Source organism: Grampus griseus, assembly GCF_964374135.1.
Source record: "Grampus griseus genome assembly, chromosome: 20".
Taxonomy (NCBI): Eukaryota; Metazoa; Chordata; class Mammalia; order Artiodactyla; family Delphinidae; genus Grampus; species Grampus griseus.
The window spans coordinates 50,350,392-50,375,665 of record NC_139014.1 but is presented as its reverse complement, the minus strand read 5'-3'; the positions used below and the strand labels follow the sequence as shown (position 1 = coordinate 50,375,665).

At 49.9% G+C, this 25,274-nt stretch overlaps 1 protein-coding gene across 1 annotated transcript in view; it reads right to left on the bottom strand.

The window, feature by feature from the left end:
- The window catches only part of SMG6 (SMG6 nonsense mediated mRNA decay factor), a 237,681-nt gene that overhangs the window by 18,688 nt on the left and 193,719 nt on the right, over nt 1-25,274 (bottom strand). The window contains exons 14-15 of the mRNA XM_082678924.1: nt 4,264-4,440; nt 377-523 (exon numbers count right to left, since the gene is read on the bottom strand). Coding sequence (XP_082535050.1) covers nt 377-523; nt 4,264-4,440 — 324 coding nt within the window. The remainder of the gene's footprint in view (nt 1-376; nt 524-4,263; nt 4,441-25,274) is intronic.

The window sequence follows — 25,274 nt, the reverse complement described above, 5'->3', positions numbered from 1 at the left end:
CTTGAGAACAGGTGTTCTCAACAGAGAATCCACGGCTTTTCCGAGAGCGTCTGGACAACGTTCAGGGGAACTTTGAAACCCCTGAAACTGTGTGAAAGGTTGGGTATGTGTGGTGTGTGTTCATAGATCATCACTGGGGGAGAAGTTTTCAGCAGATTCTGAGAAGAACCTGGCCCTGCTTGCAGCCCAGGAGGAGGGAGACTCCAGGCACCAAACCAGAATTTAGTGGCAGAGGAGGAAAACAGGTGGCGGAACCAGTCCGGACACTGTAAGACTTCCTGAGTGAGAGGGTCCTGCTCATCCCTACTCCCATCTCCCTCATGCCCTATACAGACCACCAGCCACACGGGAACCACCCTCCCCAGGCAGGCCCCACCTGGATCTTCTCTTGGCGACGCTGCTGCTCCGCTATCTTCCTGGCCAGAGCCAGCTTCTTGGCCCGAAGCTCCCTGATGTCATCCTCGCCCCCGCTGCCTTCAGCCTCCGAATCTTCCTCAAAGTCTTCAATCACCACGTCCTCTTCCTTTGCCGGTGGTGCAGGCCAGGGGAGAGAGGAGACTGTGAGCCCACAGCACAGACCAGACCCACCCTCCCGTCCCTCCTGCATCCCAATCCAGGCCTATCTGGACCATTCCACGCACAGCGCCCCAAGGTGTGCGCTTGCCCCAGCTCAGGCAGAGGCAGGTCGGGGGAAGCTGTCATCCTTCTCCCCTGGCAACTGCTCCCCTTTGCCCTCCAGGGCCCTCCTCTTACAGACTCACAGATCCACACCCTATCTACTTCCATGCCTATACTCACAGCCCTTCCTTCTTTGCACACACTCAAAATGTCAAACTTTGGGCCCATTTTCATTTTGAAATTCACCAAAGGGAAAAACAACACAGAAAGTTAAACCACCCAATTGAAGCCTAATTCATGCTAGCGATCGGATAGGACTCATCCTGGCCAACACTGGGAGTTCGGCATGGAAGCTCCCTCGCCCCAGACGGCATCAGGGAGCAGATGCTGAGGTTCAACAGACCTTGCCCTGGCTTCTTTTTAAGACCACAGCCCGGCGGTGCGGGGGCTGGGGGCCCCACGATAGGGATTCACACGCCATGACCTTGCTCCGCTGCCCTCTGGGGGCCTGCACAGACTGGGAGATGGTTGGCTAGCTTCAGGAGTCTCCTGTCAGGCTGGTGGAGCCTTCCCCAGGGGCGGCGCCTCCCTGCTTGCAGCCTCAGCTCTTAGAAGCCACTACTCCCCGGGTGGTCCCAGGCTCCATTTCTCACTCTCTCACTTTTGGCCTTGGTCAGTAGAGAACATGCAGCTACCCAAGAGAGCTTCCTCTGAGGGACAGGGTTAGCACGGGTAATAGGGGGTGACTTAGCAGGAGAAGATTCCTGGGTCTGAATGATAACTGGATGATAACAATGACAATGATTATAACAATAACGGCTACCATTCACTGAGCGCTTACTATGAGGCCAGGTACCAGGCTAAGCATTTTTCATGCATTAACTCATTTAATACAATAGCCTGGACATAGATGCTATCATCATCTCGATTTTATAAATGAACAAACTGAGGTCTAGAGAGTTAAACAATTTGCTCAAGGTCACGAAGCTAGTAAGTGGCAGAGCAGGGGTTCAAACCTTAGTGAGTCTGATTCCAAAGTCTGTGCTCCTACCAATAATACCAAGCGGCATAGGTGCGGTCCTGGATCTAGAATGGTAAGCTCAGACCCAGCCCTGTGCCAGGCCTCCCACAGACTCACAGGGATCCTGTTCCATACAGACTCCCTCTCCTCCAACTGTCCGTATCGGTGATATTCTGAAGGACTCTTTGCGGAAAGTGGTTCGCAAGAGTGTGTGAGTGGGTGGGTGAGGCCTTGTCTTAGGAGGAGAATCTAGGGGTGGAAAGAAAGGTGTTCTGGCAGCATCCTTAAGGAAATGGATTCTGTTCTGCTCATGAAGAATGACGTCTGAAGAAACAGCTCCCCTTTCCTCTCCCAATCAGCTTAAGGGACTCAGTCTTGCAGGTAGGAGAAGATGAGATCTCGGGATGGTGCCAGAACTGCCACTATCCTAAGAGGTCTCAGGGGTCTGGGATGCTGTCTGCAGTCACCACTCATCCGACAACACGCAGGCTCTTGTGTCACAGGGCCCACTTCCAGAGAGGCCCAGGCCGTGGAAAGGAGGAAGACTCTCTCTGCACATTTACTTCCTGTTCGTGGGGTTAACCTGGACCAGAGTGAGTGGAGTAGGGTCTCTGGCTGGTCTGTGGGGAACACTGCCCCTGCCTGCTCTGACCAGGGATACACAGGGTTATCATGGGGCTTGGACTGAGCCCGACTGAGGTCAAAAGAGGGTCAGCGAGGCTTGTCTGAGGTTGGCTCAGCTCTCATAGCAAACGAGGAAGTGCAGGGTTGTGAAATTACACAGACCAGGGTAAGTAGGGTTTCCCAGGGGCCACTGACATAACGGAACCCAGGAGGCTCGTGGGAAAAGGAAGAAGTGGGCAGCATGGCATGGGTCACAACCTTTGTCTGGTCAATAAGCCTAAGGAGGAGGGAGAGAGCGTGACGCAGCCAAGATCTGGGACCGAGAGCTGGTCTGTTCCTCGTGAGAGTGGAGGAGCCCCTCCCTCTGGGCATTGCCGGCTTCCCTGGATGCGGTCCTGCGGGCTCCTCGGGCCAGGGGACACCTCTTGCAGCAACCCTGGAGAGCCAGCTTGCTCACCTTCTACCGCCCGCCTCAGCCTTCAAGCGCGGGTGAGAGAGCTGACCAGGGCGCTATCCCACCCACGCTTCCCTACACGGTGCCCAGGGCTTGGGTGGCATTGCGCTGTCCTGCCTGAAGCCTGGACACCTCGATGGCTTTAGCAACCCCACTGTCTCCTCCCACACTGACAGCTCATTCTTTCCCGTTACTCCCTGCCCAGGTTTCATCTGGAGAGTCTGGAATCATGGGCTCAGCTTTATCCCTGGAACCACCTCTATCCTGTGTCATCAGGGGTGGGGTGGGGTTCTCCAGCTATTCTAATGAAGCCCGTCCAAGATTTTGCTGCTCTGAAGACTCTGAACCAAAGGTGGCCACTCTATCACTGCTTCAGATCACCAACGACAGCTTCCAGCTGACATCTGGCTTCCCTGGCCTGCTGCTGATTTCATCCCCACACCCCACCCTGCTCCACCAGGCGCTTGAGACTGCTGCAGGCCAAATGACTGTGCTGGCCTACGGGTGACCTGGCCTCTGGCTACAGTCACTTGCGTCCCTTCCTTGAGTCCCATGTTCCTTCCCACCTAAGTCCCCTCTGTCTGTAGTACTGTGGGGCTAAAAGAAGGAAAGAGTCAACCATCAGGCAAAGTGAGCTATGTGTGCATACACACCCAGACACCCACACCCAGACACATAGCAGGGCAGCTGGCAGCAACAGTAAGCACAGTAAACGCACGCAGGCACCGACACCGTCCACACTCACATTTGCTCAGAACCCACAGACAGCAGGGAAGCTGGCAGCAGTGTTCAACTTAAACTGACACACAAACCCACGGTGCACAGAACCACAGTAACCATCACCCCCAGAAAGATACATACATGTACGGCAAGGCAAATGTCAGCGGGGTTTGGCAGGGGTGGGCACTCAGGCTGGCATGAGCGCGCGCGCGCACGCACACACACACACACACACACACACACACACACGCGCAGTCTGGAGTGAAGCAAGGGCTACAGGAACAACCAAGGGCAAACAAACAAGAGGAGAATTCCTTAATCACATCAGGATGTGCAGGAGGGAGGGTGGGAGGGAGCAACGGAGGGAGGGTAGGCCAGGGAGGGGGTGATTTTCCACACGGGGCCAGCAATGTCAGCTCTTCCTGTGCGTGTGCTGGAGGCTGCAGTTCAGGCCTGTGCTGCACTGAGCTCCACACATCCATAAACTTGATCCTCGGCCTGAACCCTAACATCCCCCCAGCTCCCTTTCCTAAGCCTCCAGAGCTGCACATTATTAAACTCTTTCTTTCCCTCCCTTCTCCTCCACTGCAACATTAAAAAGAAGCATCTGGAACTCGTAGCAGAGCGAGATGGGGGCACCGGGGTGGGACTGGCAGGAAGGGGCACCAGCAGAGTGCACTCTTGAGAAGCTGGCTGGTCACGTCAACATCGCCACCGCTCTGAGTGGTTATAAATAACCAGGGGTAGAGGCTGAAGCCGGGCAGAGCAGCGCTGGGGGGATGGGGGAGCCTTCCTTCGGCCACAGCGGGCTCTTCCCGCATTGTACCTCATCTTCCAGTTGTTTTCCCTCTTGGCTTCCCATTTCCTTTCCCATGGTGTCTGGGACGGGTGCCACTGACACATATTTTCCACCCTTGAATGCCAGCAGAGGCTCTTCTTGTCCACAAAGGGCTTCCAGAAAATACTTCAGCACTGTGACCCTTTTGCAGTCGGCTGCAATAACCTACAGGGCGAGAGGGAGAAGAAAAACAGCATTTTCTGAAAGGGAAGATGAGAGACTTTGTTTGTTGGCTGAGGGGCACACGAGCAATGTGTCCACTGGGCAGGGAAGGCGGAGAGAGTGAGCGGGAGTGCGTGCCTGTGAGGTGAGGAGGGCCAAGACCCTCTGAAGGAAGACAGCACCATCTCCCCTTAGGTCACCTCTGGGGGAGCAGACAACCCCAGGGCCAATGACAGGTGTCCTCTGGGGTTTCGCCTTTCTTTTGCTCAAGTCCTGATCTGAAAAAAGAATAAATTAAAAGTCTTCCAGGTTTGGTATCTAGCTGATAGAAGGAAGGGTGGCATGTAAACTATTGGCTGTCACAGAACATAGCTCTCTGGTACCCTCACTGCCGCTCTCCATTCTTCTCCCAGCTCCCCTCTTGCCAGACCCCCAAGAGGAGAACTTCCAGCCTGAGTGTGAAATGAATGATGAGTGCTTTCTGGGCTGGTTCATTTCACTCAGGTCGTTCTGGGTTTCCCCTGACAGGTTCCTCCTGCCCCACCTAAGAGCTTCTTACGCTGAAGAGACTGGGGTCCGGCAGGAAATTATTGTCAGGAGAAGGGAGACAGGCAAAGCAGGTGTGTGTGTGGGGGGGTGTTTCACCAAGGTCTGCTCCTCCAGGGGTTTAGGCCATCCTGCTCCCATGTGGCCACGTCAGCACATAAGCCAGTGCTGTCAGAGAAGCTGGGGCTGATTTAGCTGAAATGAAATTCAGTATCTTGAGCAATCATCAAATTTGTAAGTGGCTCAGAGAAAGTTTCCATAGTCACCCTGTCTGGGGTCCTTCTCCTGCGAGACCTGCAAACCCACCTGCTTTGCACCTTCTCATGCCCTACTCTTATCCCTGGCCTCCGGGGTCCTCTCCTCCCTTCTGGGAGGGCGCTCACCAAGGGAGAAGAGGGGCCCATTTGATCTGGAGCTCACAAGAGGTGAAGGCCGTTCCCATAGGGAAACACTTCAGGGGCCAGATATGTCACAGGGTGGCAGCCCCTCCATCATCACTGACTAGCCCCTGCCCCCCCCAAACCCCATGCTTCCCATCCTGTCACATGACAGGGACGTCCCTGGCTGTATCACACAGTAAAGTAACTAACTTGGAGACTGTCTTTGATTGCTTGCTCTTTGTTTCACAGGTGCATTTATTATCCCTCGCCTGGATAATAACTCCACTGGTGGCAGAGACTACATCTCATACTTCCCTGGCAAGGGGTGCTAAGGACAAGCCGGGCACCCAGGAGGTTTACAGTAAGGGCTGACAGGCACAGGGAAGCTCGGCTGGGTACCAGAGGGAGCAGATGAGGCAGGTGCGACCCAAGTCCTCCAGGAGACGTGGAAATGAGCTCCCCTCTGGCAGCTGGCTGGCCAGGGAATGTTCAGCACACAACTGTCAACTCTGCGCTCCATGACTCCGTCCTCTGCCACCTCTCCCAACCTCGGAGTGGACCCCCGCCCCTTGCCCCACCAATGGCCTTGATAACAACTGAGGCCTGAGTCGCAGGCTAAGTACCTCGACCACCTGAGAGGCTAAATCAAAAGGTGCTCAGCGACCCAGAAAAGGCTCAGGAAAGGGCAGCTGTCTTGAGCTTGGGGTGCCCAGTCCTGTGCTTAAAAGGAGGAAAGAAGCGCTTGTTGGGCCAGGGCAGGTAACCATGGGTTCCATCGCGTGTATGCAAACATGTGATGAGGAAGGCTAGAAATACAGAAGCAGGGGCTAAAAGGCATTAAAGAACAGAGCTGAAATGAGTAATAGCCTGGCAGGCAGCACGCACAGTGGCCTCCCTGCATCCCCAACCTCTCACTTGCAGAGGAAACTTCTGCATTTCCACAAGACTGCCAGTTTCCTCTCAGTGGTCTAATTTTAACCACCTTGTCGTTACAGTGTGTGTCAGCCACCTGACCCCACTATGACCTCTGACCTTATGCCCCAGTTACTGCTTGCACTATGGAGAATTATGTAATGGGTCCAGGACTTTCCTTTTCGGTGTGAGGCTGCTGTCATTGAATGGAGAGGAGGTGGGGGTTAAGGGGTGAGAGGAGGACAGAGGAAAACCTGACAGTTGTCCTTGGCATCACCTGGATGGTGAGAGGTATGCTGGCACTCCTGCTGAGTGTGCTGCAGAAATCTGCCCAGGAGAGGAGAGTGTGCCCATGGGTGTGTGTGCTGACAGGCGGGCAGAATTCCTGCTGTTAGGGCATGGGCTGGATGGCATGCTGAGTGGCTCAGGAAGAAAGGGGGAGAAAGGCCACGTGTGGACGTGGGTCTCCTGGAGACGGGGATTTCCAGGGCACAGCAGGACCCAGGGATGCAGACATCCTGAGCCTGCCTGCGGCACATCCTCAGAGGATCAGGGGGAGCTGTTACTCACGTGGACACCAAAACAAAAAGGAGTGCCACCTCCCTCCCCGGGCCCCTGCCCCCTATTTTAGTTTTCACTCTGTTTGGAAGGAACCTGATTTCCGGGGGATTTTGTCTGCTATGGCCATCAGTTCTTCCCTGAGGGCAAAGGAACTCCTGGATGATTCTCAAAAGGGCTTTGATCCAGTGAGGTCTCTGAGTGGGGTGTAGAAAAGAATTCTACATGTTTGGAGAGAAAAGTCACCTAGCCTTTTAGAAGAGTGTCCTCGCCTTTGCAATCCAACTAGCAGGGAGGATAGCCGACGTTGTATGGTCTCCTTAGGTTTCAAAGTGCACAGTGGAGTGAGGAATGGGGTTTGAGCTACTGAGGAGATGCAGGGACTGAGGGTCAGAAAGTCTAGGGCTTCTCCGGGGCACAGAGAAACACGCGGTCTCCAGCCTGCTGGCCTGTCTGCTGAAGCATTCTGCTCTCAGGTGGGAGGAATCAGCCCAGCGGGGTGGATTCCTCCTAGACAAAGCCTCCAGCACTTGAGTTGGGGGGAAAAAACCCAGTTTGAATATGGTTAATAAGGGATATCACGAAGCAAGATGCCCTTTAAACCATTCACAGAGAGCCAACTCCAAGATGATCTCTGTCTGGCCAAGGAGGACTTCCTGGTAGGAGAGGGGTTAAAGCTAGGCTCCCGGCTCGGAGAGGAAGGAGTCCAGATGAAGTCTATGACATAATCCCCACAATAACTCTGTTCATGAGTACATTTTTCCATTCTATATCAATGAAAAACAGAGAATGTAAGCGGTATGTACATTGTAGCTCTGGGCAAATTCTAGATTCTCTAGAGGAGAAGGATCTGGGCTGCAGAGGCCTCCTTCCTGGGCTGTTAACAGGTGGGGCTGGACAGGGGCTAGAGCTGAGTAAAAGGGCTGCTGGCCAGGGAACACCTGGGTAACCTGAGACCCGGCACCTTCTCAGGGGCAGTCACGGTCCTTCTGGAGAGACTCACTGTGTAGACCATTGGGAGCTGCAAAGTTGACGGCCCAGTCGGCTCTGAAAGAAGGCTGGGGCTGTGGGTCAGGGAAGGGCTGAAAGAAAGGCGTCCAGAGAAAGCCCCTCTCCCTCCCCTTGAAGACCATCTGAGGCAGTGTGCCCCATCGGCGGGAACTGAAACCTCTACCTTCAGGGCTCCAGCTACCACCCAGATTAGGTCCACACGCAAAGAACCAAGCAGAAAGGAAAACTGAAAGTGAGATGTGGCGAGGCGATGTGCGAGCCTGGCCTGTTGCAGGCTCAGTTCCTTAGAGAGAGAGAAAGTGAGCATGCCCATGGTAAGCGGAGGCTGGCACTCAGAGGAAGGTTAGGTCCTGAGGAAAGCAGGAAGAAACCGCTAGGGCAGGAGAGAAGAGGGAAGGCAGTCTGGGGTATCTTAGGTGGGCCGGTGGATGAGAAAAGAAAGTTGTTTTCTGAAAACTGGTGACTTTCCACAGCCACTCGGCAGAGGACCAGCCCAGCCTGGGCAGAAATGCCTAGGAAGGAACAGAAAAAGAGGTCCAAGCAGTCTTATGGAAGGTGGCGGAGGGAGAGAGAGAGAGAAAAGGAACTGAGCACCAGGTACCATAGACGGATGTTAAGTGGCAAGACTTAACACTAGCCATGGGGAAGGGAGAAGAGCCCTGATCCAGCCAGGGAACAGGAGGAGGGGTCAGAGAGATGAAGCAGGTCTCTGGATGCAAGCTGCAGGGAACGACGGACTCACTCCATCTTTACTAGGTCCCTATTCAAACAGGCCTCCTGGAAGGCACAAACACTACAGTGACTGGTTAGATTCCGCAGAATTTCTTTTTCTGAACTTTTGGTTTGGGGGAGTCAGAATTTAAATCTGCGCTATCAGCCAGTTTGATTATTTTCTGGTTTAAAAAGTCCTGCTTGCTACTGCTCCTCTGGTTACAGAGAAAAATCACACGGGTTTTCCCCCTACAAACTCCAGTTTACAGGTTGTTTTTCTTGTTTCTCTAAATGGTGCCAATTATTCTCACATTTGTTGAAACCTTCAATCAAACTTTACAGCTTGTTAATTTTACAGAATATCCTTAGAGCAAATAAGATGCAGACAGAAAAGTGAAGTCTTGCTGAAATTATTAAGAAATCTTAAAATATGGGCTTCCCTGGTGGCGCAGTGGTTGAGAGTCCGCCTGCCGATGCAGGGGACACGGGTTCGTGCCCTGGTCCGGGAAGATCCCACATGCCACAGAGCGGATAGGCCCATGAGCCATGGCTGCTGAGCCTGCGTGTCCAGAGCCTGTGCTCCGCAATGGGAGAGGCCATAAAAGTGACAGGCCCGTGTACCGCAAAAAAAAAAAAAAAAAAAAGAAAAAGAAAAAAAAATCTTAAAATAGCCTATAAATCCACTACCAATCCTGGTAAAATACAGGCTGCTTGGCTGGCTTCTGAGGTCAATTAGCAATGGGTTAATTACCATCTCTAATGAGCCCAGCCTACAGGATTGGCTACAAGAAAACTGAACTCTAAAGACTAAAGTGTTTTCACAAACTGAGAACCTCTAGTTATACACGACTCGCCTTCACAGGAGACTGAAGGGTGGGTAGGACGATTCTGTAGTGGCCAAGGGTGGGTCAGCCTGAGAAGAGGTCTGCCAATGAAAGTTCAGACACAGGGAATCCTCTGGAGCTGGAGGACAGAGGAAACAGTTTATTCACATTCCTGGAGGAGGGGCTTCCAGGCAGGAGGGAAGCTGGCCACGAGGATGCACATTCACTCTGAAGACAGAGGCAGTAGCTTATGATGGGGAGACAGACACTCCCAGCCTAGATGAATCAGGACGACTGGTACTGATTTGTTCAGAGGGTCACAGGTCAGAGGGGAGAGAAAGGAAGAACCTGGCAGGCACTGAATGACAAAGTGGACAAGGAGAAAAGGCATGGATCCTCGTGCCAGACACATCCTGACAAGCCCCGGGTATCCTGTCCAAGGGCATCCACTCAGCGGGTCACTTGTTCCCTGTCTCTGCAGCAGCAGGACTGCATTTCTTCGCAAGGCAGCTAAGCACAGCCTTGCCCTCAGTCACTTTTGATCCCAATGTCCAGACTCAGCCATCCCTAGTCCTAGTGCCAGTTGAGGGGTCAGTGGGTCACAAGATGAAATGCTAACATCATCGGCCAACCCACCCCGCAGTAGCTATACCATTCCACGTGTCTGGTCCCAACAGCTGTTTTCTTCTTAGCGGAGGCAATGTGGGCTGTTACCAATCAGCTGGCAACGCACAGATGCCTGTTCAGAGTGGATGGCAGCCTGCTAGCCCCACCCATACCTCCCCCCACCGTGTGTGCGCGCACGTGAGCACGCACTGGCCTTAAGTGTCCTAGAGGGGAGTTGGGAACTGGCAAATGGTTAGGTGGGAAGATTTGGTGGGGGTGGGGGAGAGGCTTCTCCATTATTTTTATTGAAGATTCCAAAGGGTAGGGGTACTGAGAGGGAGGTTATGTTCACACTGGAAGGAGAGTTGAGAGAACAGAGGAGATGTGGAACATACACTGGTGGTGAGAAGGTAAGTACAGAAGGAAAAACAGGTCCATTCTGGGAAGAGGCAAGCTGAGGCAATACAGGGGGTCAGTCAAGAGCTTGGGCTTCCTAGTCAGAGATCTAAGTTCAAGTGTTAACTGCCACTTCCTAGCTGTGTGTCCTTAGGCAAGTTACTTAATGTCTCTGAGCCTTGGCTCAAGTTGTTTAAAAGAGATAATGCATATCATATATTTAGCAAGGTGTCTGGGCTCAGAAAGTGCTAAGTAAATGAGTGGCTATTATGTTTTTTCTTCTTCGCTGCCTCACTCTGCTCAGAGACAGGAGGGGTACTCTGCCTGACACCACTGAGCGTGTGGAAGCCAGCCTCCGAGGTAAGGAAGGAAGCATGGGGCAGGCACACAGCCTAGGGCTGAGGGGGAAAGCCCTGGAATGCTCACCTGGCTGTTGAAGCTGCTGAAATAGTTTATTTTGAGCTAAGGTGTTGGATCCAGGTTGTTGGACAAGCCAGCTGGTGGAGGGAAGCCCCGGCCTCTCTGCAGCTGCCCCCTTCCTGTTTTCTACAAAGACTCCTGGACCTAACCATGGGCATGTGTGCATTCTGCAGGACTCCAGAGGGGCCCCTAGGGCATGGCTGTAGGACAAGCACGGCACTAATGCACACATCAGAAGTAAGGTCCTGCGGTGAACATCACAACCACCTTGCCCATCTCGCCTCTTCACACTGGGGTGTGGGTGGCGACTCTGCCTTTGTTAATGGTATCCTCCTAAAATGAGACCAGCTGGATCCTTGCTCCAGGTCTTTCAATACAAGAGAAATGATGAGAAAATCCTCTTCATGCTCTCAGGTGGTATTTTCTACCCACCTGAATTTCCTAAGCTTGGACATTCTAAACAAAGGCAGAGAGGAGTCCTGGCTCTCCTGGGCAGAGGACAGCTGGCTCTTCTTGAACTGTTCCCTCATGGAAAGAAACTATTTTTTCCTGGAGCTCTAAGCTCCGGCTGCACGAGCAAGGTGCATTCTCAACAGTGAGGGCGTCGTAGAGAGCAAGCTATAGGCAGCAGTAGCTCAGGCTGAGGTCCAATCTGCTTCCCCTGCAGAGGCTCTGAGAGCAGCCACCCGCACTGGCAGGGGCTGGGCGGATACTGGCACTGCCAACACAAGCCTTTCAGGTCTGGCTGGCTTCAGCTGCTCTGAAACCTGGAGCACAGGCACTGGGGCCCTCACTCACTAACCAGCAGGGGAGGCTACAAGCTCAGACCCTGGGGAGGAAAGGCCTGAGTCTGTCTCCGTCTGCAAATATCCACATGCAGTCTGTTTCTACACTGCCGCTGAGTTCTGGGCCAGGAGCACTGTCTCTTGTGCTCTGGTCGCTCTGAGCCACTTTCTTATTTGCCTTCCAGACAGCCAGGATCAGGGGCCGCCCCTCAGGTTCGTGTGCAGACTCCTTCACCCGATCTGTTCCTACTTTTATTTATCTTATGTGTGTGGAAGAATGCTGAGACCTGCAGCATTCAACACATCCGGTCAGCGCTCAATTCAACAAATATTTACTAGGTGTTTACTGTGTGCACTAGGGCCCGTTCTAGACCCTGAGGATTCAGCGGGAGGGGGGTGGGGCACATTCAGAGCAGGTGCATCAAAGACTCCCAAGACAGAAACACGCCCTCCCCGCTGCCCCCATTACCTACAGCACTCAAAAGGGCAGAGTTCTCATTCCTCTTCTCCTCCTTCAACAGAGGAGGAAGAGGCAGCTCGGGGAGAAGAAAAGCTCTTTGTAGAGACTGGGCACGCTGCTCCTTTATCCCTTTTAGGCAGATAGGCCCTGAGGAAGTCAGGATGGAGAAGCCCCTTGGGCTCAGCCTTAGTACCAGATGAAATCCCAATGTCTCTCAGCGCTCTCCATGACCTGTGCAGGCCCTCCCCACCGTACATCACCACGGCCCTTCTTGCTGGTATTCCCTAATCCCCAGCTCCAGGCCCAGGCAACCTTGCTCAACATTCCCCTGTGGGCCATTTGCCCCCCTGGCACCTCTGAGACTTTACAGATTATTCCCCGAACCTACCCAGCCTACAAGGCCTTTACCTTTATGCAATCAATTCATTCCCTCACCTTCCTTTAAGTTTGATAAAAAGTCTTTCTTTTCTTTTTTAAAAAATTAATTTATTGGCTGTGTTGGGTCTTCCTTGCTGCACGCGGGCTTTCTCTAGTTGCGGCGAGTGGGAGCTACTCTTTGTTGCGGTGCGCAGGCTTCTCACTGCGGTGGCTTCTCTTGTTGCGGAGCACGGGCTCTAGGCAGGCAGGCTTCAGTAGTTGTGGCACGCGGGCTCAGTCGTTGTGGCACACGAGCTCAGTAGTTGTGGCTCATGGGCTCTAGAGCACAGGCTCAGTAGTTGTGGTGCACGGGCTTAGTTGCTCCGTGGCATGTGGGATCTTCCTGGACCAGGGCTTGAAGCCGTGTCCCCTGCATTGGCAGGCGGATTCTTAACCACTGCGCCACCAGGGAAGCCCCAAAAAGTCTTTTCAAGAAGTCATTGTCCGGCCCACCAGCCCACTGTCCACCAATTTTTCCTAAGGCCCTGCTATGTGACATGCTAGACATTTTGGGCACACAAGAGAGAATAAGGCAGATGTAGTCCTTGACACTTCACAGAACTTTCAGGCCATGGAGGGATTCCACAGTAACCTGGCACTAACCTCTTCCAAATCCCCAGTTGCCCCTCCAGCGCCTACGGGCTAGGCCTACACGTCCTCCTCTTCTCCGACCTCATTAGCAGCCCTCAACACCTGTATCACTTAGATGCCAGAAAGTGAGTTACCAGGCACTCAGAGCCACCCTAGAACCTCTGCTACAACATCTCCCAGAGATCCAACCCTTTCCTGAGTATGTCGGGTGGAAAGGATTCAAGACCCTGGGGAAGCTTTTAAAACCATCATCTCTTCATGTTTAAGACACATATAAGTAATTTTTATTATTACATACTTAACAGACTTTTTTCCCTAAGTTCCAGTCCTGACCATGCTGTATGAGAGGTCTGTTACGGTCTTGAGTCTACAAGGGGTTCATTTCCTAATAGGGAACCCATTCCGCTTCTGGACTTTTCTCATCAGTGGAAAGGTCTATCCCTTTTTAAGCCCAAATCTGCCTCCAGTGCTTCTAATCCTGTTCTGTGGGCCACAAACAACTCTAACTCTGCTTCTACCTGAGTGGCCTCCAATTTTTTGAAGTCTGCTATGTTATACCTTCTCTAGGCTAAACGGTCCCACTTCCTTCCACTGTTCCTCACTTCAAGTGTCTCCTTAACATCCTGCTTATTCTTTCACTAAGACTTTTACTGAGACGAATGTCTCCTGGAGGGAGCGCCCACATGTGACTTAGCAGCAGAGAACAGAGCAAACAGCTCCTCCTCGTTCTGTTCTGGACACCTCTGTGAGTAGGCCAAAAAGCATACATTTTGTTGTTCACCACTTTGCCCTAATGACACATTGTGAGCTTTTAATCAACAAATCCCCAAAGTGTTTTCACACATGTGGCTAAATAATATCTTCCCCAACTGTGAGCAAGCCCTCCAGCAACCATTTCCTTTTATAACCTTCCTTCACTGAGGTCTCCCCATGCTATAAAAAACCCCTATTATTTAGTATCGTGCTGCATGCTACTTGCTGTGTGCGGCTGACTTTCTGGATAAAGTAGGATTTTACATTTATTCGTATTTGAGTTCATGTAATTATTTACTTCTTTCATTGTAGCCTATCGAGTTCTCTTTGGATCCTCCATTTGTCATCTGAGAATGTATTCCTTCTGAAGTTCCTGACATCCATAAATCTGATCTGTTTATGCTTCGCAATATCTTTCTCCTATGAAGCTGTCCTGTTTTCTCTCCTGAGTAAGACTCTTGAGGACAGGCACTGTAATCTGTACGTGTGTGTGTGTGTGTATTTAAAGAAAAGTCTATCTGCAGCATCTAATATACACTATGGGTAGTCGGACAACGTGGATGACTGATCATGGGAGGCTGACGGCAGCTTTGGGACCTTAGGACGATCCCAGAGGGCATCGTGATCATGGAGGGGGTGCCAGCCACACTGTATACCGTGAATCACGCTCCTTGTGTTGTGCAATGTGAACCCCTGGACAGGCTACTCAGAGATGCTTCTTTCTGCTTCAAGTGATGCTCCCCACGGAGATCTAGGCTCCATAAGGAATGGTGCTCTCTTTTGACAGGCTGCCTACAGAGTTTCTGGTTTGAAATAAGATGCCACAAGAAGCCAAGCTCTGGGCATGTTCTGCCTTGTCTTAACTGCAGCCTGCTGCCCCAGGGCAAGGTACAACACACCTCAGCAAGAGGTGAGACTTATCTTCTTCAAAGCACTGATGTCACGCTCTGAGAAAAAAATTATACCTGTATCTCGAGAATCCCCACAGCATATTAAAAATATGGTGAGAGAAATTCTGAGATTAGGGCTGAGGTGTGAGGCCACTTGAAGTTGTATTTTCAGGTCCTCCATCTAGAGTCCTGAGTCTCAAGTGGTCCACGCCTCATGGCTGGAGACAAGACAGGCTTTGCTAACTGAAGCTAGCTGAAGTCTATTTATAGTTTGATAAGGTATAAGTAAGCCAAATGCCTGCCATATAGAAGGACTTCAATAAATATCAGTTCCCCTTTCTTCACCTATGAGCACTAAAAAGCATTTAAAAAACCACCTGCATCTGAATCACACAGCGAGCTTGTTAAACATGCAGATTCCTGGACAGCACTTTGGACTAACTAAATTAGTTGTTCTGGGGACAGGGCCCCAGAATGTGTACTTTCAGTAAGTGTTCCAGGTACTTACGAACACTGAAGTTGTAGAATCACTGCTTTAAAGGCTAGAAGACTAAGTGAAGGTGGTCACAAGTTTAGTCCACTCTTCAAGTGCAACTCTAGCTAAGGTGCAAAAAAACACGCCACGTTTTTCATGGCAATTTTGGAATCCAGGAATCCTCAGCACCTTACAAAGCAGATACTGTTACATTCAGATCATGACAAGAGACGAAAAAATAAGTTAAATGAGATTTGAAGCCAGATGCAATGACCTCGTAGGCCTGTGTTCTTGCCACCTCACCAGAGCCACTTCCTGCGAGGGCACCACTGGGGCTTCCAAGGCACAACAACAAAACCCGGCGCGTGCTCCTCTACCCTCCTCAGCCGTGGCTAACGCTGAGCGAACGGCTGCCAGTGCCAGGCGCTGTGCCCAAAGCTGACATGCACCACCTCCTCTAATCCACACAACAGCCCCAGGAGGTAGGTGCTGTCAATACCTCGATTTTACAGATGAGGAAATCAAGGCACAGAGAAGTTAAGTAACTCACTCAACTTCAGGCAGCCGGTAAGTGGAGGGGCTGGAACGCGCCTCTGCTCCTAACCAGCATTCCGGCTGCCCACAGCTCTCGATGGGTCCAGAGCGTCTGCCTGTGCTTCGGGCAGAGACTCTCACAACCTCCACAAGGGAAAAGAGCTGATCATAAGTTCAAGGGGGGCAGCCTCTTGCTGCTGACCTTGTGAAGACGGAACTCCTTCTGGGCTTGCCGCACTTCTCTGGGGCAGCTGACCTGCCACAGGTCTAGGGAAAGCAGGGTCTAGAGGAACGTTCACTTCATGCTCCCCTGTGTGATATTCGGCAAATTACCGCACCGTTTGCAAAATGCAGGTGATTCTCGAGATCTCTTTCCATGTTTAAAGGTTTCTATGACTCTGGGCAGTCATCTTGGAAAGGAGAGGAAAGACGATTCTGCCTCTGACCTGGATGCTGGAGCTCAGCTCTGTCACAGGGGACAGTGCCAAGAGCTGAGCTTGGCCTTTTTGGAAGGAAGGGCTGAAGATTCAGAATCTGAACTAACAGTGAGAGCCTGGAGATAATTCATGATGGAAAAAGGTGGTATAGGTTCTTCTCATACGATAAGCCACTCAGGAAGACTTGGAGGGTTTCATGGAATCATTAGCACAGAGCTCCCCTCTGGCCACAGAGCAGAGGAAGAAATAGCAGACCAGTTTATAGAGCTCCAGAGCGGAAAATTTCTGTTGGTGTCCAAACGAAGTTTCTGGCTTTCTGTGAGATTTGGAAAGACTTATACTGATGTTTTAATCACCTGTTTAGTGTTCTGAAGACTCTTGTCAGCGGCCTCACTGAGCCTGCTCCAGCAGGCAGTGGGAACCGCTGGCTCATGCGCTGTGCTCTTTCTGTGAGCCGTTTCTTTCCCATGGCCATCTCTGACACCCTGCAGCTCCCTCCAGGCCACCTGGAGGGTACAAGCCCAACCAGTGTGCCCTGTAAGAGGCTGAGGACAAGGTTTCTGGATCACTTGTCACCAGATTTGAAGCCAGGAAGGGCCCCTTAAGAAAAGCCAAGGCGCAAAGAGGTAAGGAGTGGTCTCTGGAGATCAGTCGGCCAGCAAGGCCTCTGGGATGGCACAAAGGAAACAGGCTTGCCTTCTAGGAGAACTACCGTCCAGACGTTCTAAAGCCCTTGGGTACTGATCATGAGAGAAGTTCTCACAAGTGAAAAAGAAAACTGAACAAAGTCAGGACAGGGAACGTTCTAGAAACAAAAACGCATGAGCACGCAAGAAACCCGTTAAGGAGGTTCAGGGCAGTGGCATGCGGAACAAGTCAGCGCTTTACTTCTGCAGTTTCTCGGTGGCTGAAATATCCCACTTTTCTGGGAAAGCTGTGGTGGAGATGAAGTGGCGGCTGATGGTTGCTAGGCATTATGCTATTTCATCTGATTATCACAGTAATCCTGGGAGATAGAAAGAGGAAGAAGAAACTGGAGCTTGGAAGAAACAAACGTCCAGTCAGTGGTAAAATGGGGATTTGAACCCACATGTGTCTTACTCCAGAGTCCGTGCTCAGTCCATTATACTTTGTAGCCTCTCCGTAAGTAATGGTACTTCTGGAGAAAGGGACCTACTTCAAGTCCTTTTTACTATAGGGTATATCCAGCCCCCCACCCCCCACCAGCTCAGCACTAGCCCAAGGGCCGGCCCCCAGGACAAGAGAAACAGTTCTGATGAATTCATATTTAGATGAACACGAACCAAATGGGCGCTTGGCTAAGCTACGGGCGAGAACAGAGATACTGAAATCAAAAGCTTCCCAGGGTACCTGGACTAAAAGGAGTTCTATCATCCAGTTCATTTCATTTCCCTGGACACGGCATGGATAAGACCTCCCCTGGTCAGCTGATGAGCTGAACGAATATGGGAAACTCGTCACTACTGGACGCCAAGCTAAAACCTACGCATGAGTGTCCCCAGAAAGTTCTCTGCACTACACAGTCTCGGACTCTGGATGGACTGTAAAGAGGAAAGTCCATCAGAGAGCATGGGGACAAGACAAAGGAAGTCAAAGCTCCCTCCTTCCACCTGGCACCCAAAGGCTCCACAAATCCATCAATCTGAGAAACTTTTACTGTGAGAGCAACAGGGTGCGTTGTTCATCTGGTAATCCTTGATCCTGGAGCAATATGTGAAGGCAGGGAAGAGAAAGAACAATAGTTTCCTTCTCAGTAGAAAGACCAGGATGAGGGAGGCGATGCTGATTCCTGACTGAGTTCTCAGGGAGTACTTCCCTGCCACAGAATTTTCTCTTTCCTTCTCTTCTGCTCTTTCCGGGGGAAGCTTCTTCAACTGCCTGCTCTCCCCAGCTGAGAGTTAACTTCCCTTCGTCTGGCCAGACCACTCCACAAATGCCATCGTGCCTGGCCCTGTTATGCCCACGTTCAAGCAGATAAGCCGCCAACATGGCTTCTAACGGAGGAAGGGAGGGGCTCTCTCAAGGGAACTCGGCTTACCGAGGGAAAAGAGACTCGCACAGCAGCAAACGGCACACACTGCCCTTCCTCAGTGACCTTGGAGGAATCTACTTACAAAGGCTGCAGTTAGAGAGGGAAGAGGGAGAAGGAAGGGAAAGAGAGGGAGACCATGACCAGAGAGGTCGTAAGTCCCACAGGAATAACGGCGAGGACAAGGAAAAGGCCGCTCGTCACGAGGTCAAAATTAACCACACCCGTCTGATTATGACAGAGGGAAGGCAAGTGCTGGGATGATGACTGGGGGAAGAAGCTCGCAGACCACTGTGTACATGGGGAAATGCAGGAGAAAAGTGTTCCAAAGCTGATGACAAGGCAGACAGGAAACTTACATGTCCTTGCTGACAGGAAAGAAAGAGTGAAATTCTGGGTCTTCTCTCATCTGCAGGATTTCTAATAGGCGTCCGAAGTTCACCCTCTTCCCAAGGATGTGCTGACAGCTGGGAATACTGCCCTTCAGGTCAGGCAGAGCAGGGATCTAGACCTCTCCAAGAGTTCACAAAGAGGTTCAGTAAGGATTCAAACCACGATCCAAAACACAAATGGGACTGCCACTTCCTGTTGGGTTTCCATGCTGTAAAAGCGTGGGGGAGAAATGCCAACTACAAAGTGCTCTGCCTCCTGTGGAAAATGGAGCGCAATGGATCCGGCTCCAGTTCTAACTTGTGAATCTAAGTGAGAACTGGTTGCTAGCTGCTAGAGGATTATAGTGTTAAAGAGACATCCCACCACCCAACCTGCCAGCCTTTCTGCTCATGGTCTGTGGACTGCTAGGGAGCTGATGGCAACGTTGTCTTGGGCCTCTGTGGGAAGGGCAGCCTTGGACTTTGGCAGCTCCTCTGGACCCCAGTTCACTGTCCTGTGTTCTTAAACAGCTTTGATGGAACAAGCCATCTGTGGGAGTTATTTAGTTTGGAACTGGAAGAGGGTTAGGATGTGGAAAAAATAAACTGAGCAGCCAAAGGATGGGGCCAGAGAGACAAGAGAAGGCAGGTGGCATGTTCATGGGACTATGTGCCAGGGCGAAGAGGAGGGTGGGACTGCAGAAAGGAGGCCAGCATGGGAAGTGCTGGAACACCCAGGACAGTGTGATTTTATTTCCTAAGTGGTGTTCTGCTGTTCTCCTTCAAGGCTCACAAACCCTCACTTGTGGGTGTCCATTACACGAGAATCCTGGGATAGTATAACTGTAAGCACATCTGATTTGCCATCTGAAAAACTACCTGAATTCTGCCTAATTTCTTGCTGGGCCTGTATCCTAGCCTAAAAGGCAAATCCAACAGTTTTTTAACATCCAAAGCCACAAGGTAATGGCAAGAGCTGAAAGGGTGGAAAAGGGAGATGGTGGAGGATCTGAGGGAATCCTTATGAGTTACAGAAAACAGCAACAGAAACTGCAGGGCGATCTGGGAAGATATATAGGAATCTGGTGCAGAACTGGACTGAACCTGGTCGTTTCTTTGGAGTCTTCTTAACTGCCCCCTCCAATCACTATAAAGAACATATACACACTGAGAGAGACTTTTATTTTTAAAATATAGGTATTTTCACTTATGATATCTCATTTAATCCTTACCGAAATCTTAGGAAGGGACTATTCTCATCCCCATTTCACAGAGAGTAAATTCAAGCCCAGATGGAATAAATAACCCATACGGAGTTTTCTTATGATCAGAACGGAGCAGAATGAAGACTATGATTCGCAACTAGATTTTTTTTTTTTTGCGGTACGTGGACCTCTCACTGCTGCAGCCTCTCCCGCTGTGGAGCACAGGCTCCGGACGCGCAGGCTCAGCGGCCATGGCTCACGGGCCCAGCCGCTCCGCGGCCCGTGGGATCCTCTTGGACCGGGGCACGAACCCGCGCCCCCTGCATCGGCAGGCGGACTCTCAACCACTGCGCCACCAGGGAGGCCCGCAACTAGATTTTTAACCAGAGTTTTCTGCAGGTCATTCTGGCAAAATGGCATTAACATTGATGGTATCTCATCTGATCCATTCCTGATCCCCAAGCCTATGTAGCATATCCTCACAGGATTTGAAAAAAGAGATCAGAAAGCTGCTGATAGAGTCTATTTCTGATTTTTCACTAAATCTTTCCAAGTCATTAGTCTAAGACAGGCTTAGAGACAGTAAGCCAACAACTCTGAATGCTGTTTACTTAACTTCTGAAGCACACACACAGAAAGACATACACACAATTATAAACTACTTAGTATAGTTTCAGTGCTTTGTACTGATAAGACAGAGAGACAAAATTTCTGTACCAGCCTGTACTAGGGAAGCCTACACACAGCCCAAACTTTTTTTAAATTGACAACACAGAGCTAAAACTGAATCCTGTCACTGAATCCTGTCATTTAGCCTAAAGTCATTCTTGCTGCTGACAAAGCAGAAAAGAAGTTCAATGACAGCATCTCTTCTAGGAGGCACTGAAGATATGGTGGCACCTGGGCTTCAAGTACCAGGACAAACTGAAGCTGTTCAGTAACATGTAGTTTAAACACGAGGCACATGGTAAAAACCAACCAACCAACCAACCAGAGAGTACATGTGGCTGAATTTTAAAAACAATCTTCCCACCTCTGGTTTCTAAAGCCTCTGTTTCCCAGCCTTGTTGCCAGTTTCTGGTGTGGCCTGCAGAGATATTTATGCATATACTGCCATATATGATTAACTATGGACCTATACTTATTTGTTCATTTATTTATTTGGTTGTGCCAGGTATTAGTTGCAGCAGGTGGGCTCCTTAGTTGCAGCTCGCCGGCTCCTTAGTTGTGGCATGCGAACTCTTAGTTGCGGCATGCATGTGTGATCTAGTTCCCTGACCAGGGATCGAACCCGGGCCCCCTGTATTGGGAGTCCAGAGTCTTATCCACTCCGCCACCAAGGAAGTCCCGGACCTATACCTTTTATATACATTTATATAAATGGTGATACACGTTGCCACTTAACAGCATATCTTAGAGATCATCAACATCATTTGGGAAGCACATTTCATACCAAATGCTAAAGATCATCAACAGCAAGGTTCTGGAACAGATCCAGAAAACCAACCATGTTTATTCCAACAGAATTTCTCTGTGTTGGGATGACTGAAAGACCCAGCAAAGGCAGCAAAGAAAAGCAGACAGAAGAAAAACTGTTCATCAGTAAAGTCCGTCCGTCACCATCAGGTCCAACAGGCCTGGGAGTGGTCAGCAACAACAGACCCCTCAAGCAGACAGGGTCTCAAATGACAATAGGCTGGGCAACGGGGACTGCCTTTACATACCCAAAAAGAATGTGAAAGTACATTATGCGCTCCAGTCTGCATGCTGCCCGGAAAGGGCTCCCACACCAGAGCAATTAACATCAGGAGGGTCTTCAACAAATCTGAAGGCCAGAAACAAACACTGTAACACTTTTTAATGTGAAAATTAAATTGTGTTAATTACGTCTCTACACATAACCCAGGTGTTATGGCAAGAGGCGCTTGGTACATCTGAAGGCTTGGCACTGTCCGCCAGTGCCAGTCTCCCTATCAGGGGTTACGTGCAGATACCACAGAACGGCAGGATGTTTGAGGTGTTCTAGGCTGATCTCACAGTCTGAGGTTCTGCCGTGTGACAGTACCCTATTCCAGGGGTCAGGGTACAATAACTCTTTGCTCCTGAAACAGTACTTTTCAAGTATTCTACTGAATTCATTCAATAAATATTTATTAAGCATCTGCTATGCACAGTAGGGCTTATTTAAGACACGAGGGATACGGCAGTCAATAAAATGATGTTCCTGTTGTCATGCAGCTTAACACTCTTGTGAAACTGAGAAACAAGCGAACAAATACAGGACAAGTAGTGGGAAGTACTAGGGAAAAAATACCGTAGGGTAAGAGGGACAGAGAGTAACAGGGTAGGGGACAGTATTGCTCTTTAACACGGACAGAGAAAGTCTCCTGGATAAAGTGACATTTGATCAGACGTGAAGGAGTGAGCCACAAAGCAGAGAGGGCCTTACCTTCTGGGTACCTTCTTGGGCAGGTAACCAGAGCGCCAGGGAGCCCCTCCTCTCCTAACAAGGGTTCCCAGCTATGCAGTGTGAAGGAAGGGGCATAGGCTCCTTCTAGCTCAGCCGAGCGAGAGGAGAGGCCTTTGAGAGCGCATGCAGCTCGCACGCCTTCCATGCAGTTTCTGGATAGTTTCCATCACAGATGAGAGTTTTATGTTGAATTTTAAGTTGACCACAAATATTTAACTTCCCTGGACCACAAATGCAGCATCTTCTCTGTGGTTTAGCTGGCACCAAGTACATATTTACGAATCTCTGTATGTCTGTCTGTTATTTAAATTTCTTATAGAAGTGCCAAGGTCTTTAGTCGTGAGTTATCCCTTCCCATTCCGTATAAGTGGGTCTGAACCCCGATCAGGCCTAATTTTTGGAGAAAGGAGGTATCTTTACAATTGAAGCTTAGGGTCTTCCTAGTTAAATTTCTTATTGCTTCTTTCTTCAAAAAATATTACTGAGGGGTCTATTCCAGGTTCTTGTATTTGAGTTACAACGTAAAAAATTTTAAATTACTGTTTTTTCCACAAGAGGATAAAAAATAAAATAAAACTTAGAAAATCTATATACTTTAGCTACATTACAAGGAAAAACGAACAAGAAAAGCTACGCGTAAAGAGCCCCAAACTTCTAAATGTGTGCTCTTATTTACTTACCAATTCCTGGGAGTTACAAGCAGCACTAGAGTTACAAGCAGCACTAGAGTTACAGAGAATATAGGAAACAGTCCCTGCTCCCCAGCTGGGTCTGCAACAAGCTGGCTTGGGAAAGGGCTCTGGCTCCACAAGAGCACAAAATTCTGGGTCATTCCGAATCCCAGGGTCAGTTTCTCTTGTCCAACTGGCAAGAAAAGCCATGAGGCATTTTTATTAAATAAAGGCATACAAGCAGATCGTCTGAAACTCCTGAGTTTCGAAACAATCTCTCCTACCTCATTCTGGGTATCTGTCATTGTCTTCATCTTCTGCAGTGCAGCTTACTGGGCCTTTGGGCTATGGTTCTACTCATATTCAGGCTTCAGGGGGTGGGGAGATACCAAGCTGCAGAGCTGAGATCCAACACAGAAAGACCAACGCTCACCTTCATAAAATGAATAGACTTTCAAAGTATTCAACGTGGAAGCCTAGAAACTCATTTAAAGGGGGAATTCCCTGGCGGTCCAGTGGTTTGGACTCCGTGCTTCCACAGCAGCGGGTATGGGTTTGATCCCTGGTCAGGGAACTAAGATTCCGCATGCCACACGGTGCGGCGAAAAAAAAAAAAAAAAAAAGGAAAAGAAACTCATTTTTAAAAAACTATTTTTTTTTCTTGGAGTGAAATTGCTTTACAATGTTGTGTTAGTTTCTACCACACAGTGAAGTGAATCAGCCATATACACAGACACATCCCCTCCCTCTTAGACCTCCTCCCACTCCCCATCCTACCCAACCAGGCCGTAACAGAGCACCAAGCTGAGTTCCCTGTGCTATACAGCAGCTTCCCAACAGCTATCTATTTTACACATGGTAGTGTATTTATGTCAAACCTAATCTCCCAATTCACCCCACCCTCCCCTTCCCGCCCTGTGTCCACACGTCTGTTCTCTACGTCTGCCTCTCTATTCCTGCCCTGCAAATAGGTTCATCTGTACCATTCTTCTAGATTTCCACATATATGCGTTAATATATGATATCTGTTTTTCTCTTTCTGACTTACTTCACTCTGTATGACAGACTCTAGGTCCATCCACATCTCTATAAATGACCCAATTTCATTTATTTTTATGGCTGAGTAATATTCCATTATATATATGTACCACATCTTCTTTATCCATTCATCTGTCAATGGACATTTAGGTTGTTTCCATGTCCCGGCTATTGTAAATAGTGCTACAATGAACACTGGGGTACATGTTTCTTTTTGAATTATGGTTTTCTCAGGGTATATGCCCAGTAGTGGGAATGCTGGGTCATATAGTAGTTCTGTTTTTAGTTTAGTTTTTTTTTTTTTTTTCTGCAGTCCACGGGCCTCTCACTGTTGTGGCCTCTCCCGTTGCGGAGCACAGGCTCCGGATGCGCAGGCTCAGCGGCCATGGCTCACAGGCCCAGCCGCTCCACGGCATGTGGGATCTTCCCGGACTGGGGCACGAACCCGTGTTCCCTGCATCGGCAGGCGGACTCTCAACCACTGCGCCACCAGGGAAGTCCTGTTTTTAGTTTTTTAAGAAACCTCCATACTAGCACTGACTTGTAATTAGAATGGCTTTAAGTACATGCATCTAGTTATTTTGTCTACCCTTCCAGTTTTCCACTGAAATGACTGAAAAAAAAAAAAAGAAAGAAAGAAAGAAAGTATATATCAGTACTAGGCAACCACATACCAGAAACTATGAGGAATTTTCTACAAGACAAACTGCAGATGGGACTGGAATGAGAAAAGAACAACTGATGTTCAACCCTTTGCCTGCTTGATAGGTTCATAGATGAGACTTCAGCAGCCATACCCCACTGATGCCCTTTCCTTGGAGCAGCTAGGCCAAGAGCCAAGGTGGGTTCTGACACACTTAGAAGGGCACAACTGAATCCCACCAGGGTATCAGAAGAAACTTACAGGCTGCTGGCTTACAATTGGTGTGGATGGCCGCATGAGGCAGGAGGAAGACAGAGTTGAGTCTGGCTTCTTAAAGAGGCAAGAACCCCAGAATGAGAACACTAAGTTTCTCTATTACAGCAAACAGAGGGTTTAGCTCCTTGCCATGACTATCTCTAGCTCTAGTTTCCTTTCTACACTCCTCTAGGAGTATTTAACGCCCGCAGTGTAAATTACATGTTCCTCTTTTCCTTTTATCTGCACCTGAAAATCTTAACAGACATCCATCTGAGATCTCAATATGAACAAGTATAGACTGCCTAAAAAAAGGATGGAAAAAAAAATCACCTAACGTGCGAAAAGGTATTAAATTAAACAGCAGGATACCAATCTAAGGAATAAGTATCCCTCTAGAACAGTCGTTGTGAAAACTTTGGAAACTT